The 21,439-nt window shown below is 45.6% G+C and overlaps 1 protein-coding gene across 2 annotated transcripts in view; it reads right to left on the minus strand.

The window, feature by feature from the left end:
• DVL1 (dishevelled segment polarity protein 1) overlaps positions 1-21,439 on the minus strand; it is a 58,447-nt gene that overhangs the window by 19,984 nt on the left and 17,024 nt on the right. For both annotated transcript variants that reach the window (XM_017825810.1, XM_017825811.1), the window contains exon 2: positions 10,856-10,925. In XM_017825810.1, coding sequence (XP_017681299.1) covers positions 10,856-10,925 — 70 coding nt within the window. The remainder of the gene's footprint in view (positions 1-10,855; positions 10,926-21,439) is intronic.

The raw sequence follows: 21,439 nt of genomic DNA on the forward strand, positions 1-21,439 counted from the left end.
ATCCTTTTGTACACCCAGGTGAAACTGGTTTTCCACATTATTTTTGGTTTTAAATCTCCCTTATGCTGCAAAGGAGCTCGTGGCTAAAAGGAACACCCAGGAACCAAAGAGAGTCAATGGCTCAGTGAATATTTCATAATGAAATCAGCATTTCTGCCTCAATTTTCTAAGTTAGAAAGGCAGGATACCCCCAATTTTGCACAAGTGAGATGAAAGCAATCAACCTGCCTAAATGCACCCTAAAGCCCAGGGGAGAAGAACCATCCACTGGGTGAAGCAGCACTACAGAAAAACAAACATGCACTGATTCAAGACTCCCTTTAATTTATCTCTGCAAACAGAACAGGACGATTCCCAATTAGCAGTCCCAGTTCTAATTCAGCTTTACCTGCCAGGTTAAGTGGTTATATTTTATTTAAAAGCCTAAAAGGGGAGGAAGAGATCCCAGTTCTCTGCTGTGCAAGCAGGAAGGCAGGCGACCAACCTGAGAGGGTTTGTGCAAAATGAAAAGAGAATTCCGTGAACTGAAGGACCGAGTTCTCGTTTTAAATGACTTTACAAAGAGTATTCTCCCATCAAACTGGGAGAATTTTGCATTTCCTATGCAAAAAGTGAGTTTCAACAGCCCACTGACCACTTTCTGGCCACTGATCCACAGAAATTAGACTTGAACTAGTGACCTGGAGGTGACCAGGGTTATATCCTGTCACCAGTCCCCTGAGCCCCCAAATCACTTGGCCAAGTCTCCTTAAACAATACAATTATAAGGTCTTTAATTAAATAAATGCTCCATTAATGATATAAATTAATACCTTTCACTGAGAGGCAACAGGGTCACAGCCTCCCTTTATTTTTAGCTGTGGAAGAACCGGGGTATAAAAGAGGTCCCAACAATAACTAGTTAATTTATTGAGGACTAATTCTAATTTTATGATCAGATGGATGCTGGCTGCTAAAGAAAGGGATGGAGAAGGAGCAGGATAGGAGGGGACTGGCATTCCAGATGCAGGGCATTATTCCTGAGAGCATAAACCATAAATATGAGAAGGGAAACACACACAGGCTGTCAAAAAGGAACTGCCTGGAGACAAAACAGTTCTCCAGCACCACATGGAGTCAGCTGCATTATTCAAACTCTTTATCACCAAAGCAAAGAGCAACAGAGGAAACACTGAAGGGAAAAAACAACACAAGCTTTTTCCTAATAACTTGATAATTAAGGCTTTCTTTCTTTCAGGTGGGGGAGTTAAAGGGAGATGTTTAGAAAGTATTGTTGGCATTCTGGAGATGCAAGGATGGCTCATCCCCTGAGGAATCTCTCCTCGCTGCCAAAATCAAACCAGGGGATAAAAAGAGGAAAAAAGAAAAGAGGGGAAAAAAAAAAAAGAGATGAAACCGGATGTGTAAGTAAGATCTACACATCCCCTCACCCTCCACACTCTGGATTGTAGCAAGCTCTGCAAACAAGCACTTGGCACGAGGTTTTTGGGAGCAGGGAAACACATTCCTGCTTTGGGCCTTGCTGCTGATGGCAACACTTGACTCCAAGACAAATCCCTTCCATATCTCTGGGTATTTGCTCTCGAGCCTTTCCCTGCTCCTGGAGGAAGAAGCCTTGGCAATGCAGGACCCAGCAAACCCATTTGTGTGAAATGAAAAGAGAATTCCGAGAACTGAAGGACCGAGTTCTCGTTTTAAATGACTTTACAAAGGGTGTTCTCCCATTAAACTGGGAGAATTTTGCGTTTCCTGTGCAAAAAGTGTGTTTCAACAGCCCACTGACCACCTTCTGGCCATTGACCCACAGAAATTAGAATTGAGAAGTTAGTTTGTGGAGGCAAACCCAGCTGCTGGAGGCTGGGGGTCACCCTGGGAGTGCTGCTGAGCAGGGGCAAAATCCACCCCAGCAAAGCAACTCCTGGGGAATATTTCCCCCAGGGCTGTGATTTCCTCAAGGATGAGGCACTGGGTACCCACTTCTTACTGACCTGCAGTGGGATTGGAGTCACAAACACCCTCAGACACTGCCATTACCATTACAAAGGGAAAAAGAGCTGCAAAAAATTACCCACGCTGCTCTTTCAGGAATTAAATCACCTTGAACTTGAATCAGTTCAGCACCAGACAGAGTGAACTCGAGATACATTTGAACTCCAAAAACCACACTGGCAATATCCCCTGTTTCTGAGCAGCTTGTTAATCCCAGATAAACATCTTTCACATTTCAAGCAGCAAATCACAAGCACAACAGCCACGATGATAACGTGGTGGCCAGTGCACATATTCCCGTGTTTACCTCCCCAAAATAAGATCCAAGTTGTGGTGGCTGTGCTGCTGGTCACAGGCACTTCCACACAAAGCACACTTTAATTCACAGACACATCCTTTGGGGTGAAATTTTGCCCCTGAGGAATAATAATAATAATAATAATAATAATAATAATAATAATAATAATAATAATAATAATAATAATAATAATAATAATAAAGTAAACAAATAATAATAAATAATAATAATAAATAAACGAACCCAGGAGTGTAACAGTTTAAATAAGTTGCCTAAGGTGATCTTACTCGTATGATAAGCAGGACCTGGGAGCTCCTGCAAGAGGACCCGACTTCAGAGGTTTAGGCAATTAAGATCTTGAAGCAATTAAGTTGTTAAAACAAGATACAGACTGTCCACATCTATGTCTGGCTACAAGTGGAGCACTTGCCCTTCATCAAAGCTTTCCTTCTTGACTGACAGATCCCTGTGTTCAAGAGCACTGAATATAAATGGAGGGCTGGAGACCAATAAAAAACAAACAAACAAAAACCAAACCAAAACAAAACAAACCAACCAAACAAACAAAAACAAAAAAAAAACAAAACAAACAAACAAAAAAGACAAAACCAAAAACCACCCCAAAAGAGCATCAGAACAACATTTGTTGTTCTAGAAAAGAAAATCTGCAGCAGGAGATGGCACACGCAGCAAGATTATTCTGACTGCACTGCCTGGTTTATTCCTCCCATGTATCCAAGGGATTGGAAAGGTGGTGGAACACCTGACTCCATGGAATTCTGGGCTCATCTGGTGCTTTGTGGTGGGCACAGCCCTGCCTCTCTCAAGGCAGGTGAGGGTTTATCAGTGACTGAAGAAGCAGAAGAATTCTGGGGGAGTGGGTGTGCACTCGAGAGAATTCACAGGTCCTTGCCCTGGCAATTCCAACGTGGAATTGCTGCTCCTTGCTTTGCTGGGCCACCTAAAGCCCCTCATTTCTCCCACCAACAAGTGACAGGCTGTAAATCATTATTAAGATAAATTCTGTCCTTTTCTTTGGCGGGAACAAAGCCCTCCAATCTCCCACCCCTTTGAGTGGCAGAGGTAACTCAGCCCTGGGCTGCCCCAGCACAGACTGGCCAGTGTTTGCAGGAGAAAGGCAGTGCCACAGGCAGCTCCCTGGCCAGGAGCCAGCCCTGATAATTACATTTCACCCCTCAAACCCCCCTCCCCTGCAGTTTTGAGTGGCAGGAGCATTTTAATGGGTTTCTCTCTCCTGTGCTGCTCAGGATCGTGCCTGTGGGCTGGGAAACAGCTGTTGGGTTCCACCCAAAGGACTGCATTTCCATGTGAAACGGGGGATGTCTCCCGTGTGGGGCACATGGAGGAAGTTAATAAAGAAGTGTGGAACTAATTGCAACTGTTGATTCAGCTCATTCCATCCCACTGAACGCTGTTTGTTTTGTCCCACCGTCACACTCCCCGCTAAAATCTTTCCCAGGAAGTGGAGAAAGCATATCAAGCCTGGCATGTTAGAAAAGAAATTCATGTTCTTTTGATACCCCCAGTGATTCCCACACAGCCACTTCCAATCCATGACAGGACAAACACCAGTGAGGTCTGCGAGCAACAAACCCTGCAGCTCGTTCATGCTGAGAAAAAGCTCCTGTTTCCTTCTGTGCTGGAGAAGGTTTCCAGCATTTCCAGCAAGAAACATGGCTGAAAACCAGTTATATTGGAACTTGTTTGCAGAAATAAGTGCTCAGTTCACAGTCTGTGTCAACACCAGACTTCCAGACTTCCATTATTGCTCCTGATCTTCAGTGACTCTTTGGATCAATTGTTTCACCTCTCTGGAGCTCCATTTCCCCTTTTCTCCTCTACATCATATTTGATTATGATTTCTAACTAATTATGGCAAGGCCTGCCTTTCACAGAGCTCAGCAGACACCTGAACAAACTCCCCCAGGTGCTGAGCCAGCCCAAGGAATCACCTGTGCAGCATCCATGGATGGGGACAGCAGGAAAGAACCAGCCGGGGAAGGGGAAAGAGCCAACACTGGTACACCCTGCTCTCATATCCCCACCTGCCTAAACATTTGTTAATTTATCAGCAGGAAAACGACAATATTTAAATTCTCACTGAGAGCAGCAGCAGCAGCTCCTGGTGTGTCTCTGAGCTCAGCCAGAGGTGAGGGACTGACACCAGTCACTAAAGAAACGCCCCAAAAGAGCCGTTTATATTTTTGACAGCGACTTCAGAGCAGCCACATTTTATCTCCAAGTTGAAAGTAATTACTTCCCATACAGTCCCAGGCATCTGGAATCCCCCAGCCAAAGCTTCAGAGACATGGCCCATTATCCACAGGAAGGCTGCTCCCACAGGACCAATTGCAGAAAAGGGTTTGCTGATGAGGCCCTGTATTCCAGCAGGAATTCTGTCAAAGGCAACGGGACTTCACGCTGCTGGAAGGCCTGGAAAAGCCCACCAGGAAAGGGATGTTTATTTGAGTAACGAGAAATTGTCTGTGCCGGGTAGATCAGGCTCCAGATGAATGATGTGTGAAGAGACTGGTCCTGAAATCAGCTCGTTTTAGACATAAGAGATCACCAAGAATCTGCTCCTGTGGATTTTCCTTCTGTGCCTCAGCTCTGTGCACTTTGCTGAAGATGACTGAACAGTCCTGAAGCTCCTGTGTTGCCCTGTTAAGTGGTTCCACCCAACAGGGTTAATTGTAATTGCAAATAGAGCCTCTCAAAAGCTTATGTACAAACAGGACAAGTGTTATCTGTTGGCACCCAGATAATGGAGAAGAAAAACCAGGGAAAGCCTCACAGAAGGCTATGACATCACTGGCAGCCAATAGGAACCGGTGCACATTCCCAGCAGCCAGGCAAGGGGATTGTTCCCAGATGTTGCAAATCCTTCCTAAAAAACACAGATAACAGCCAAGGCAGCTGCTGGCACAGCCCTCCCTCCTGGCTCCGACCTGGCAGCACCCACGAGCCACTTCTTTCCACGTTCCCAGTCCCTGGACCGTGCAAAGAGAACAGAAAAATATTTTAAGCTCTTGCAAAAAAAGCCTGAAGGTAAAATATTGTATCTCTGCCACGCCAGCTATTCTTTTTTTTTCCAAATCGCCCCAGTTTGTGAAAAACAAAACTGAAGCAATAATTTCATTCATGTAAGCAGCCCCCAAGAACTCAAAATAAACGATTCCCAGGGAAAAAAATTGTATTCTGTGTTTTGTGTGTGTAGCAGAACAGGGAATGTATCAGCTATTTTTGGCAGAAGCTGCATTTACAGTAAAAACAAGGCAATGAAGAATTCTGACATACAACTCGTGGTAGTCTCTATATTGCTGAAAACCTAAAGGTCAACCACTGAAAAGGGATCTAGTAAGCAGTACCCCTCTGTCCCAAATTATTTAGTGCTTAAAACAACCAAAAAACCTCACTAAATAAACAAAACCACACACACATGCACCAGAAAAAAAAAAAACAACCAACAACCCAACCCACCCTGAAATCAAAAGAAGATCTGAGATGCAGAGGAGAAAAACAAGCAGGACACAGGAGGGATGGGGAGGAAGTTTAAATAGCTAATTAGCAGCAGTGATTCTAATTCAAACCTAATTTAGCTGTACATTGAGTTCTCAGGGCAGCAAAAGTAAGCAACAGCTAAAGACTTGCAGATCCTCCCTTGAACATCTTCCCCTATGGAAATCAAGTCCTGCAGATGACACCAAGATCAAAGTTCCCACCTCCGACAAATAGAAGGATTCAAATGTTATTAAAAAAGATGAAAATCTCAAATTTCCAAATGTCACTCATCTTGTAAAACTTCAAAGTGGCCACTGGATCAGTCGGGAGGGGGGTTGTGGGGGCAGAGACGGTTCAGCTCTGTCGTGTGTGCGTTTAATTTTCCAATTTTCGATGCGTTGTGTGGGTCTGAACTCCACACGCAGGGACGCTGCAGTCATTTACAGTGAGGGCCACAATTATCACAGATGGTTTTGAGAAAGAATCCCAAGCTGTCTGCTACCAGCTGACACACATTTTATAGCGCTGGAGACAAAGAAAGCTCAGGTCCAGCACGTTAAAAACCAGAGAAGGAAACAGCCCTGCCCAAAACACATTTGGTTGTTTTTTTTTTCCCCAAAAGGTAAAGACCAACTTTGCTATCCCTGAAAGATTTGTATGCAATTATCTGGTAAGTTCCAGTGAATAGGATATTAAAGAATTCGAAACTGCGAACAATTAACTTACAGCAAGATTTACATAAAACTCCTCCAGTAATTAGCAGCAAATAGAGGCAGATAAGCCCGGCAATTTTATGGGTGTTAGTGTGGAAAAAGTAATTTGCAATTCATAATGCAGGTCAGACACAGATGTTTCAGCTGATTGCTGAGCCAGTGAACAGAAGCCCTTGTCAACATCATCTGCAAAAAAAAGCGCCCCGTGTGATCTCTGAGAGCTCCAAACCGAAGCCAAACCAGGGGGGATAAGCAGAGAAATTTGGAAGCGGGCTGATGGGAGGGAAGAGCCCACATTTTGAAGCGATGGATCTCTCCCTGCTGCCTCCAAGCCGTGTGTCTGCCTCAGCTGAATGAAATGGGTTTATAAAGCATTATGTCATTTGCTGCTGAGAGCAGAGTCTGCAAACCCCACGTTGCTGCAGCGCACACAAAAGGCTCCACGGTGCTAATTCTCTGAAATAATCAATTTAAGCCACACATCTAAATTTTGCCCTGAGATCTCTGCAATAGCACCGTTCTCTGTCAGAGGCCTGGCTGCTGGCTCAGACTGATCCTCGTGGGTTAAAGTTCCTGGGCTGGCCAGCAACCTACACTGGAACAGGAATAGCAGTGAATCGAGTTAATTCTTAAAATTCTTAACATTAATTCTTAAAATTTCACAGATCGTAATGTTTCTCTGAAATGAAAATAGTAACAGCCCCAGAATTAAAACACAACATTGAACTTGTGTGTGTGTACATATACAGAGTCTTGTTCTGATCTTACTGTTCTTCACAGTCTCCTGTTTTTCAGCTGGAAAACAGAAAAGCCATATATTTTCATGTTATTTAAGGAGCTGGGAAAAGAATTCAGCTCTTAACCAGAGATAAAATACCCTTGGGGGTTTGGTTGGGAGAGGGAAGAGGTTAAAGAGGTTAATTTCTTATTTATGTGGAGTAGTTTGGTGTTGGGGGACTGGTTTTGCTCCAACTCCAAGAATGTTGGCCCTTGCTGGAACAACCTGAGTCACATTTTGCTGCACAGAAGAGCCCAAATGGTGTCTGGGAGTCAGAATGAATCACTGGTGTGTTGAATCAACAATGCAAAGACAAATGTTTTAACCAGACCACACAGATAAAAACAAACACCACTGGACTGGGAAGAAGAGACCCAGGTCAGGGATGCAGAAGACAATCCAGATTATCAGCCTGTTGCCTGAATTAATATTTACCAGTTCAGCAGCACGGGGGGGAAAGGGGAAGAAACAGGGAAGGGAACGACACTGAGGAGCAAACACAGAGCAGGTTTTGCACACTAAGGAGGAGGAAAGGGGTTCTCAGGAGTAATTTGCTCTCCTGATAAGAGCTGCTATTAAATTGCTTTTCCAACAGAAGCTGCTCTCACGCCACGGCCACACCAGTGACATCCCCCCAGCCCACTGCACCCGAGGCTCTCGTTAATCACACATGAAGTCCCTTTTTGTCCCATCCATTCCCATACTGTCAGAGCCCCACGCTATAGCCCTCAGTAATCCTCGGACTGAGCACAAAAACAGCACCACCAACACCCAGGGCTCAGGCGTGTCCTGAAAGATTCAGCAGATTCAGCAGCACCGAGCCCTTCAAACCAAATCCAGCCCTTCCAAGGGAACATCCCACACCAGTGGCCACCAGGATGGATGTTCAGGCACGGCCTGGAGGGGTTAACACCCCCTTTGGGCTCAGTTCCCACACCAGGATGGACACCAGCCAACCACCTCATTAAGGAAGAACTTTGTGCTGCCTCCAGATGGACCCTCGGGTCTCAAAGACCACGGGCTGTTTGTTTGTTTGTTGGTCTAAACATTAACTTGATTCCCTAATGCCAGTGATTTAATTCTTTTGACAACCAATTTGCTCCTCCAGGGAGCAGGACACGTGGGGATCATCCTTTTTTGGTGGGGCAGATCCCTGTGGTGCTCGTTTCCTTCCCTGAGCACTGCCCAGCAGCACAGCTTTAGGTCAGCATAATTCTGCTTTAAAACACTCCCCCATTTCCAAACCAGGGCATTCCAGTGCCTAACACCCACTGCTGGGTGGAAATACAGTTCTTGGAACAGCTCTGGAAGTCACACTGGTTATTAGTCAACCTTTGCTGCTGAGGCCAAAGGTTGGGCCAAAAAACAGGTATGGAGGTCCCACAAAAAAATAAAATAATAAAAAAAAGCTTTTCCTCCTGAATGCATTTCCCAGGGACAAACAGGTCGCTTTTCAGGGCACAGAATGAAGGGAGAACGCTCTCCCAATTTTTCAGACCTCAATTTAATACCAAATCTAACGAGTGCTTCACACTCTGTGCACGTGTGGGAGAACTGAGGTGACAAAGCCAGCAGTTCTGCCTGCCCACCACTGAGAACCTGTTGGGACTCCACAGCTGCCAGAATCTGAGCGCCCCAAAATGCAAAGCAATCACTAGGGCAGGAAGAAGGGATAATAATTTTATGCTCAGCTCACCCTCCAGCCCTTGCCCTCCCAAGAGGAGCATTTCCAGCTGCTCAGACCCCAGCAGGGGCTGTGCCTCCTGATCCCCAAGGCATCCTTGCCTGAGAACACTCTCCCAATCAAACTGAAGTTTAAAGGATCCACTGCACTTCCCTCCCACAATAATGGAGTGCACACACACGCTCTGCTGCAGGAACCAGCGTGCAATCAATACTGTATTTGATTTTAGACTGAAAGGACATGTAATCCTGTCTACAAGAAGCCAGGCTTAGAAACTTTAAGCTACCCAGAAGGATTGTATGCAAATTCCCTTATCCTGTCTAGCTTCAGTGACTGAAGCCTAAAATATTTCAGGCTACAGTCTAAAATACTGAAATATTTTAAGGGTCCAGGCTGTAAATGTGTGAGGAAGATCTTCAACTCCTAAAAATCAGTACAGGACTGGAGAAATAGATGGAGACAGAGCAGCTCATTTCAGCTGAGAATGCCAACAGCCCCAGCTGTGCAGCTGGAAAAAACTCTTGTAAACCTACTTTATTGCTACTACTTTCTTGTGTACCTTGATCCTACCAGAAATAGGAAGGCTGCAAACATATATCCAAACATTTCTCCAGTGCTGAAAAGCTGCCTCATGTCTCCAGTTACTTCAGCAGAGTTCTCATACCATGGCACTATGTTTCCAACCCCTCTTGCATCACTTGTTGAAGCCAAGCTCTTAGTAAAAATACATTTCATCCTCGAGACAAACTTGAGTTTTGGGGAAACAGGCAATTCTTCTCGTCCTCTGTCGTGTCCCTGTCCCCAAGACTGTAAGGTCAGCTTGAAAGAGGGTATTAAAACCACAGACCGTGTCCCAAATGTTGTTCTGGTGTTAAAATATAAAATACTACTGCTCTCTTCTCTCCCTGAAGGTGCATAACCACTTAATAAACCTGGATAGGGTTAAACCTCCTGTCCCCAGCTGGAGAAACGTGTGCGTGAAACGGCCGAGCTCCAAATTTATCCCTGTGTTTATCCCTGTGTTTATCTGTGCCTCAAACATCACCTGAAGGTGGAAATTACTGTGTTTCACAGAGCAAACCTGGGGACCAACAGGCTTTTATGGCATCTCTATTAAGTAGAACATTACAAATTTAAAGAAGGAGGCACGTGGAGAAGGGACCAAGCACGGCAGCACCAGTGCAGCCTGAGCTGCTGCTCACACCCAGCCCAGCACCTGCTTGTGGATGGGAAGCAACCAAAAGCTGTGGAACACTTAGGAGATGGTAATTAATCACTCCAGTTAGCTGACAAACAAATATTGTGGCATACTGGGGACATCAACACATTAAAAACAGGCAAGGGAAAGAAGAAGGGAGGTGAGACCCGCAGAGCAGCTCAGTAACATCTGCATCGCTGACGCCCTCCACAACTGGGCAAATTACCCCAAATTCCTCTGCCCTGTTTATTTTTCCAAGGCTATAAATTGTTGTGTCTTTTTCCTGAATGCAAACACAGTGTTCAAACCTCATTTAAACCTTCCACAATAGCAGTACAATGACATTTAAATGACAGGACCAAAACCCCCCAGAATATCACGCTCAGCTGTTTTTGAGTAAGTTGTTTGGGCTGTTTAGTGACAGGACTAAAACTGTTTTCGTGTATAAATCCCCTTTTCAGCCCTGCACACTTTGTGGACTCCACTCTCATTTTTAAAATAGATTACTTAACGACAGGACGTTATAGATATAATTAAAAACTAAGCTTTTGTTTTCACGTAATTGGAGACTCAAGACACTTCTAAAAACCAGGATCCAGGTACCAACTATGCTGCTCCTGTACATACTGTATCAAACCACACAGATTTATTACAGACACGTGAGCCAACATACCCAGGACACCACTCTTCCATTGAAGCAAGGGAGCTTTGCATTGTCGTCTGAGATCTCCTCCTTTACCACCCTGGAAAAAAAAAAAAAACAATAGGAAAAAAATCAGGAGTTTGAAATTACATGAGATTAGAAGTGATTTTCTCAAATAGTGCAGGGAAAATACAATTTTTTTGTTAAGATGTTGGTATCTATGGTTAAAGAACTACTAGAACACAGGAAGCAAATAAAAATATAGGGTTGAATAGGACCTTTCCATCCCAAACTGGTTGTCACAACAGCAATTTCAAGTATTTTCCCACTTTGGATCCTACCATTTCTCCACAGTCTTTAAAGGTCTGATGGTGACTAAAATCCCTGTGCAGCCTCTGTGTCAGAGATCACAGTGGATTCACAGCAGAAAGAGATTTCTGGCCTCAAATCCCTGCACAGCAAAGCAGGGCCAATCTGCTTTTGACAGAAAAAAGCCAACCCCAGGTCCAGTCAAACTCCATAAAAACGTGTGGATCCACAACCACATTTTCCTTTATTTATGTTTTTGTCTTACTTGTTGCTGTGTAAAGAAAAACCACAACTGGCCACAAAGCAACTGAAACATGGAGGGGGGAAAACTGGTCAGGAAGGAGAAGAGAGCAGAGCAAATGGACAGTTTCCTCCCATCTCACTTCTGGAAAATTACAAATAAATAACTCCACCACTAATACCTGCATTTGCACATATTTTAAGAGGGAGTGAACACCACCTTTTTTCTCCACGCTTATTTGCATTGTTAAAGCCTGGCAGTGCAATATTAGGCAGCTCTTCACCCCTTTCCTATTATTGGCAAGAAAAACATTTTCAAATATTCATTTAACTCCTAAAGCAGCTGTCCTCCCTTCACCTTTTGGCAGCAGGAAGCAGATCACATGGTTCCATTATTGGTTTTAGTCACTTGTACTTGGACTCTGAGGAGACAATTAAGAGTAAACTCCACTGAAAGCAACAGATACTCAGGGCTTTCAAAACCTTTGACAATTCAATGAGGCTCTCAGACCTGTAATTCTGGAGCTGCAAACCCTGTGTGCAGACAGAGCATTTCAACACTTGCCTGGATCTCCAGCCCCAGTGGATGGACTCAAAATTCAGACATAATCTTTTGATTTTCATGGAGCCCTGCAGAGAACACTCGCTCAGCAGAGCCCCAACTGCTGAATCAGCAAGGAAAGACACTGCAATAATTTTATCTTGACAGCTGTAGGTTTTAAATGACAGTGTCTTTCTCCCCCCCCCCCCCCCCATAAGGAAATGACACTTATGGCACCCCAGGAATCACAGGGAGAATTTCTGCACCAAGCTCTAGGATTTAGGCAAAAAGCAGGCATTAAAAGGCTTGGGGGACTCCAGCAGGAGCTCCCTGCAAGACTGCACTGACTGGTTCAGTTTGTCCTCGTGATGGAAAACGAGCTCCTGGACTCACCACTGGCAAACCAACGAGCTCCATCACAGCCCCAGCCTCTGCTGCAGCTGAAGGGAACAACTTCCAGATCTGTTGCAACTTGAACTACTAAATATAGCCCTGAGCTATGAGGCAAGAGAACGACAGACTGTAATTCCCAGCTTGCTCTGGGTAGCAATCAACAGTGCCAAGAACATCAAAGACAGCAGCAGCCACTTAATTTCGAATATCACTGTTTTACAAATCGTTATTTGTAGTGAAGAGGCAGCTCCTCTCAATTCTCAGCGAGGAGAAGCAATGGAGAGGAGGCAAGGAAGGAACAGGAATGGTTGCAGCAAATGCTTCAGTCTGAGGCCAGCTTTGTGTTGAAGAAGATGCTGTTTGTCCATAAAAACTTGGGAGCCAGGGCAGAGGGAGAAACGTGCCTTTGTCCTGTTTTGGAACACAGGGTCTGTTAGGAGCTGATATCCTGAATATCAGGGTGGATAAAGCCCTAAAGGATGGGTTCACAACCCAGAGCAAGGAAGAGGGGATGCATTTGGTCTGCCAGAGAGCTCCTGGGAGGTGAAGAAGTCTATTGGCACTGGATGTGGTGGAGATACATCCCCAGTGCTCTCAGTGTCATTGTTAACAGACTCACTGTCTGCTAACAAGACCAAAGACCATCTGATACCAAGAAACACATCCCCTGCTCTCCCAGAGTGAAAGCTTCCCTTCAGAAAAGGAGATATTTGTTTCCCAGGTCACATCCTGCTCCTGGCACCCTCTGTAATCACTGGCAAGGTTGGGACACACACACAGTCCCTCTTCCAGCACACTCAGCCGAGGTGAGGAGCCACACTGGGTCAGGGAGAAGAGAGCAAATAAATAAACACCTGGCCACAAAGGCACTCACAAAGGCACCACTGAGTGAAAACCAAAAGGTGACACAACAAAACAGCCACTTCCAGCTCAGCTGGGTCACCAACCCCTCTGTGTTCCACCTGCACACGGTTCTCCCTCGCAAAGGGGAGGGAGGGGAGACTCTGCCAGCACACCAACAATTTAAGAGATTTTTCTCCCATGTTCAGAGACTTGTAGCACTTTCCTTTTCCCTGCACTCCAGGAAAAACCTCGATGCTCAAGATGTGAGATCCTTTAGTTCATCCTTCAAATGCATCTGCCAGGTAAAAGGAGGGTAAAAGAAGACCACGGGGGAACAGCTCACCCAAGGTCACTCAGAACATCACAGACAGAGCATGAAAAAGACCCCACACTCTTGAATCCCCCCCAAGCACCTGCCCTACATCACCAACAAGCCCCCCACACACACCTCCCATCCCAGAGGATCTGCAGAAAAGGGTGTGGGTATGTGGGGAAGGGGAGGAGGGAGCAGTTCCAGGAGCTCACATCCTCTGCTTTATTTGCCTTAGAGGAGATTTAACAACTAATTGCTAAATGAAACAATCCCTGCTGGTAACAGCCCCTCCTTCCTCTGGCTTCCTGGAATTGTGTCTGGATCCTCTGGCTTTCCCACCACCCTGCTCTGCACAGAAAGGTGTTTTGTGCATTTCCCAAACCCAGCCCCGTTCACCCTCTCACCTGTTTCTGTGACAGGTTACACTCCTGCTCACCCCCCCCAGTACCCTGACTCCTCGTTTTCCTCCAAAGAGCTGGGAAAACAAGGATTGTTTAGGCTCACCTTCCCTCTCCTCCCTCTGCCAAGCTGTTTGCCTCAGAATATCCACGGATTCCGCATTAACTGGGCTATGCAGTGATTCCAGGTGAGCCCCACAAACCCCCAGTGACTGTGATTCACCAGCATTTGGGTAATTGCCTGTTAAACACCGGGTTTGATAGTGTTGCTCACACTTGCATTTTGATTGCATCATGCACCTCTGTGACAGGCTGCACCTCCACAACGAGCTGGAGGATTTTTCTTGGACAATGAGGCTTAACAAGAAAATTTCCCTTTCCAGTTGCAGGCCCAAGACCACAGAGAGGGGGAAATGCAGGGTTGACACAGCAGGGTGGCCCTACAGATTCACTCCATGTTAAATGTCTGCCATGACACAAAGCCAGCATCCTAAATTTACTTCAGCACCAGATTAATCCCATCTCATCACTGGGATCATAATCAAGTCTTTTCTTGACTCTAATTGTCCTTTACTGATGGGAGAAGGAGAGAGAAGCTTCATTCCTTACTAACTTGCTTGGGGATCCTTAGAGAGAAATCAAAGGAATGAAGTCCTTCAAGCATCTTCAGTGACTCCTGGCACCTCAAAGGCAGGTAAGAGATTATTCAGGTGTTACTTTGGATTCACAGAATCACGTTGGTTGGACAAGAAATCCAGGGATCATCCAGCCCAAGCTCCTACTCACAGCAGGTTTAGGTTGCTCAGGGCCACGTCCAGTCAAGTTTTGAGTATCTCCAAGGATGGACATAATTTGGGGCAACTCCTACTTATGAAGCAGCACTTTTCCAAAAATCTGTTTAAATTAGTAAAAACTGTAAGCAATCATAATTGGAATCCAAGGCTGCAGCTTTAAAACAGCCTTGCTGAAGCTGATTAATTTGAATCTTTAAAAAACCTTAGGCTTTTTAAAGACACAGGGAGCCTTTAACCACCCTCCCAACACAGAGAAATAAAAGGAAATAAAGCCACTTGCTGAGTTTACAGGTGAGGCTTGGCTCGGATGTAATGTTTTCTTTCTGGAAAGAAGGAAGAAGGGAGAAGAGAAATAAATGCCTTTGCTGAGCAGATGAACACCCTGGTGCAGGGCAGTGTGGAAGGGCTCAGCTCAGCACAAAGGATCCGTGCTGCACGAAAGCCTCAGATCTTGTCTGCACCCCGCAGAGCTGGTGAGCAGGAGCTGTGTGGCAGCATTCCCCTTCCTCCTTCTGTGCCAATCACTCCTCAAAACACCACGGTGGAACCAGCATTCTCTCTTTTTTAAGGTTGTTATTCCCAAACTACTCTGCCAGCGCCGTGCCTTTCCATATATGCACTGCTGTGTGCCAACTCCCTCATAAACCTGTCAAAAATGTGTCTGAGCGAGCTACCCACAATTATGACAGAAATGACACGCCCATATCTACAAAAATGACACCACTGTGGAACAAAACCCTCTTCAAATCAAACAGAGACACCCAGCTTTAGTGCACACCAGCTCCTTTTTACAGGTTCTGTAGAAATTTTTCAGCGAGAAACTGGGAAATAAGTGTTGGGGAAGTCACCTCTTCCCACCCAGGTGACAAACACATCAAAAACCACTTTTTTTTTTCTTCATTTATATAATTAGCTGCTCCTCTCTGTCTCATGTTATTCTTAACCCTTGTAAAAAATCCAAACACGCAGTCCTGGCGATTCTGTCTACAATTAACAGTTAATGCTTTCATATATTTATAAACCACTTATCCCCTGCCACATCTGATCTTCACCACCACACCAAACACTTTTGCCCACATAACTGCCTCTTCCCTGTTTTTTTCCACTCCCACTTTACTCCTGCAGGCACATCCAGCACTTTTGCCTTCTGGAAGAGGAGGGATAATTTATCATCTTTCAGGAGAACTGCAGGACACTGGAAAAGTTTTTGGTGCCTTGGCCCCAGACCAGGTACTGACCTAAGCCTTAAGCACGTGGATGAAGTAAGAAGTGCTGTGTTCCCCAGGAGAGAATCAGCCCAAATCTGCCCTTATTTCAAACAGAAAGCTTCACTTTTTATGGCAGTTAAGTTGGGACTCGAGGACAACTAAATTTGTTGGGGCTCTGCTCTGGCACCAACACGCTGTGTGACCTCGAGGAGGGCACCCAGCAAGAAAATTATGGCACCTCCACGCTTAAAATTTTCTTTGTCAGCATTTAAGACAGACATTCAAGCAGCAGAAAGCCTCCTTACTTGGTCAGGGAGGTCCAGATTCTGCTGGAGCAAGATCAGGGCACTGTGAATCCCAAAGGAACGATGGGAGAATGGGAGGGAGGGAGGGAGGGAGGGAAGCATTTGTGTTCCAGCTGCCTGACTGGGAACAGGAGAATTCTGCTCCCCAGCAAGCCCGTTTTGCCCTCTGCATCACACCCCAAGCACTCTGAAAGGCCTGCCAGTCCTTCCCAAGTGCAGCCCTCTGACACAGTGACTCATAGGAAAAGGTTCCACGTGTTTTGAACCAACTGGTCCTTGGGCTCTCAGCCCAGAGCTGCCTCATCCTTCCATTTCGGTCAAGTGCAGCTCAGCCCAGCTCCAGCCCCTGCCAGAAATTCTGCCCATTGCCTCAAAAGGGTCTCCAAATACGCTGCACTTCGCAGCATCTGTGAGGAATGGCTTCCAATTAAGCACTTTGAAATATTTATGACTGACTGTTAAAGAGCAATGGCACGTAGAGAATATGATTTGCTTCTCTGCCCCTTAATTAACAATATTTCAATAGCTGGGCGATGCTCAAAGTGTGAAAATCCCACTAAAATGCAGGCATTTATGGCTTTTAAACTGATATCTCAAGAAATTAGTTTGATTTTAGCACTAACTCTGCACGCTGTTATCCTCCACTCCATGCCCAGCTAACACAGAAAAAAGGTTACCCTTAATTATGTGCACAGAGAAGCGAAGAAATGGTTGATTTTTGGAGTCCTAAGACCTTGAAATTTCTTTTTTTATCTATACCCTGAGAAAGAGTTTGGAATAGAACTGGCCAAAACAAAGCATTTTAGCCACACTGACAGCCTTCTGTCATTTCTATTAGTTCCCCTTTTTCCTCTGCTGCCTGTATTATTTAATAAATTATTTATGTGGCTATATTTCAATCTCACAGGTGTTAATGAACCTATTCTTGCAGCTGTCCCAAGGGACAGGCACATCTCTGCCACAAAAACCCGAGGAAGTCACAGTATGAAGGGACAGGTCAGCATAATTACGACCCCAACCCAGCTTTCCAAGTCCCAGCTACAAAATAATAAATATTAACAAGCTGCCCCCCCCCATAAAATTAAGCAGCTCTTGAAAAGCAACCCAGGGAAAAAATAAACCCCAGTGTACAGGAGATGAGTGCTGGCTCGGTTGTGGAATGCCCGTTTCAAACAGCTGGCTGGGAGATTTGGCTTTCCCCAGGGGGGCAATTATCTCCCAAACTCCAGAGCAGGACGCTGGAAATAGAGCTCAGGGATGTCATTCCCGGGGAGCAGAGGCAGGGATTGCAGCCTGTTGGAGAGCCAGGGCTCTGCAGGCTCCGCGGGCGGGTCGGGACCCAGCGCTCCCAACGTTCCTGGAGATGCTGCTGATGGTCCAAGTGCCCCTTCTCTGGGCCAGGCTGGGAGTTTGGGGGTTGAAAGGTGCGCTGGTTTAAAGGTAAACCAGCAGGGGAAATGAACTCAGCTCAAAGGAGCTGGCTCAAGCAGTGACAGCAGGAGGAATTACATCCCCAGGGTTCATCACAGCCCACGGATCACACCGAGGGCTCAGGGGCCTCCTCTGGCTGCCAGACCACCCTTCAGCTCCTGCTGCCACAAATTATTCCAAGGGCTTCCCACACTAACAGGACTCACATTAAGACAGATCCACTCTTTGCTATCACCCCCCTCCCCCCCAAAATGGCACAAAGGCAACTCCTCATCCCGTGGCTCACATCTTCCCCCCCAGGCAGGCAGAAAGGGGGTTCTGGAGACATGTTCTGGATGACATGTTCTGGATGACATGAATAGGGTCAAAACATCAGCTTCTCTTTATCATTTCTTCACCCAAACACCACTTCTGAGATAACCAAGTTTTCATCTAAAAATCTAATTTCCTCTGAAACTCTCTGAATATTCATGCATGGGATAGCAAAAATCCCAGACACAGTCAGGTCCTTGTTTTTAGAAAATGAGCAGCTGTGTGTATTAATTTTGCAAAAATTCAGATGTCCACATTCAGCATGTGCCCTGTTAAAGGAGACAGGTGCCCATCCTGCTGATAGAACAGGGAGAAGAAGAGATCTTCCTTTGAGATTGTGAAGGAAAGGTGCAGTGTCAAGCCAAAAGTGATGACTCTGGCTGAATTCTCCTTCAGGAATCAGTTCTGGAGCAATAAACTCCAGGAATGAGTCAAAGGACTATGTGGTCCTAATCTCAAATATTCCACCAAGTTCTCTACTCTCAGTGTGGAAGGAAGCACCTTCCTGGAGAGGTGAAAATCACTCCCTGAGAGGCAGCAGAAGGAGAAGGGGCTGCCTGAAAATGTGTCCTCGCTCTTCACAATCAGAACAACTTTCAGTCCTTCACAAAGAAAGCAAGAAAGAACCAAGTCCAGCACACGGCCTTAGAAAGTAGAGCATTTTTTCCTAATCAACCACAAGGGAGTTTATTTCTACCATTCCAAGTAACCACTGGCTATGGCAGCAACCCCAGTTATTACAACTGTTCAATTCATTTTCAATAAAGGTGTCACAGAGCCATGACAAAAAGTCAGCACCAGCTGCCAAACAACACAAGCCAAGGAATGCTAAACCCACAGCAGAGTGGGCAAGATAAGAATCAGTTCTTATTCCTCTGTGAAATGTTCCTTTTGTGCTCTCCTAAAAGCACCTCATCCCAATAATAAAGCTGGGTCAGAAAACAGCCACAAGTGTTAATCAATACCTCACAGAAATATTATTTACAGACAGGTTAAATAATTGCTAACAAAGAGATAAATGCCAATCCAGTTAGACCAGAAGAAAACATATTATCCACCAGTGGCTACAGTGCTCCAAGACTCCAGAAACTTGGGAGAGAAAAGAAGCTATTCATAAATTTGTTTAGTATGGTCCCTGTGCAGAAACCTCAAACACTTATTACAGATAATATCTCCCTCCCCCTAGGTTATTTGTCTAGACATATTTTAATTAAATGCCCTAATTCTGGTCACTGATGTGGTGGAAATTATTTAGTTTAGTTTAACGAGGTCTTTTGGTCTGTACTAGTCCAGCTTCCAGAAGGAGAACTCCCAGCCCACGAGTCAGATGTTGAGCTGGAGTGGATAAAACACAGGCACCAAGGTGGAGTCAAACATCTCTGACACCTTCCAAGCACATGCAAAATGTCAACCCTCCCACAGGATCACACAGAAAACCCCAGAAAGACCCTTTTGTTTCGTGGGAAGGCACCGGAAGCCTTCACTGGTGGGTTCTTTGTACGAGCTTAGGAAGTGAACTGCATCCTGCACACAATTCCCAGAACCTCCAGCGAGCCTCAAAGGCAACCCAGGAGGGATAAAACACGAACCCACTTCATGGTTCAGCTGCTCACACGGCCTGGACACTCTCTGTGGACAAAGCACTCTGGAATCCAGATCCCAAGATAAGGTTGTCCTCGTGTGCCCCTTGGAAGTTCAGTCTCCCACCAGGAACATGCTGCTGGTGGGGGGAAGGAAGCAGAGCCACAACCCTCCAACACTTCCCTGGGACAGCCAACACTGCAAGACAAACATGTAACATCATGAAAAACTGGGTTTCAGACCTCTTGCATTCAGACCTGGTAATAAATTCCACCCACACTTCGACTTCAAAGTACAACTGGACCTACGAGTTTGTTTAGGCAGTAAAAGAGAGATTTCCAGCTTGTCACAAAATCCCAAGTCAGATATAAATTAAGGAGCAGGGAGTCTCTGGATATGTGTCCATATGGGAAGGTGAGCACTCTCGAAAGACTTTCCCCACACTAAGCCACAAATTTGTGTTTTCACCATGGGAAAGGTTTTCCAGCAGAGAAGGGAAACAGGTTCCTGACAGAAAGTGCAATCCCCCAGCCCCCTGTCCATGTTTCGAGGCGAGTTTGCAATTCCAGGCTACACTATCACACATTTTACAACAATATCTGCTACTTCACTTAGAAAAACAGCAGAGTGACAGCACAGATTGCACGGGCTGATGGATCACAGCTGTCCCTATAAACATGGGAAAGCCAACCTCCCTCCTTTCAGGAGTGGCCCCTGTTTCAGTTTAGAACTGGAACACAGCGATAAGGGAAAGAGAGAGGTGGTTATTTTATTTACTCCAACGCTCCTGAAGAACTATAAGCAAGAAGAAAACTGCAGGGACTCACTTGGGTACCTGACGTAGGGGTTTGAGTTATTTCTAAGGAAATATTCATCCAAGCTATTCTTGTTCAGGGCATCCCCACAAGATCCAGCAGCCCTGAAGGACACAGGAATGCTCTATTCCCCCCTTTTCCCCAAGGTTTTCCATCAGATCACCAACTCCTTGTTCCTCACACAGCCAGGCACATTTGCCAACAGCTCTTCAAGCCACCCATTTAAGGAAAATTAAACTCAGATAGGTCTAAAACACTGAACCATTCAGCTGAGACAGGGAGCAAGCTTGCCAAGAACTGCCATGCACTAAGAAATGGTGCTCCTCCAAATACTGCCCTCATGGAACTATTATCCAGGAGCTGGAAAAACACCCAGGGAGCCTGTTCTGGGAGAGGCCCCATTAGCACAGGAGGTACCTGCTCTTTACCTGCCCAGCTCTGCCTGTTTGGATCCCCACCTCCCACTCTTGGAAAAAAAAGAGTCATTTCAGCAACCTGAGAGGCTGCTCAGAGCAACAGCTCAGATAAAAGGTGCTGGGATTTTATGCATCACAGGCAGAGAACTGAACCTTCTCCATATGCAAAGGGAAATGCAAACCTTTCATTCCAAACCTGCACCAGCCCAAGTGCATTTGACTTCTAAATGAGTATTTCACAGAATCACAGAATGGTTTGGGTTGGAAGGGACCTTAAAGATCATTTCATTCCACCCCCTGCCATGGGTTGCTCCAACCTGGCCTTGGACACTTCCAGGGATGGGGCAGCCACAGCTTCTCTGGGCTTCCTTTTTGCAAGAATGAATCACAGAATGGGTTTGGCTGTATTTCCGTATATCAGACTGTATTTCCATGTTTCAGGCTGTATTTCTGTCTGTCAGGCTGAATTTCCATGTTTCAGGCTGTATTTCTGTCTATCAGGCTGTATTTCCATGTTTCAGGCTGTGTTTCCCTGTTTCAGGCTGTATTTCCATGTTTCAGGCTGTATTTCTGTATATCAGGCTCTATTTCTGTATATCAGGCTGTATTTCCATGTTTCAGGCTCTATTTCTGTGTTTCAGGCTCTATTTCCGTGTTTCAGGCTCTATTTCCGTGTTTCAGGCTCTATTTCCCCATTTCAGGCTCTATTTCTGTA

This window comes from Lepidothrix coronata, unplaced genomic scaffold, assembly GCF_001604755.1.
Source record: "Lepidothrix coronata isolate B3197 unplaced genomic scaffold, Lepidothrix_coronata-1.0 Scaffold122, whole genome shotgun sequence".
Classification (NCBI taxonomy): Eukaryota; Metazoa; Chordata; class Aves; order Passeriformes; family Pipridae; genus Lepidothrix; species Lepidothrix coronata.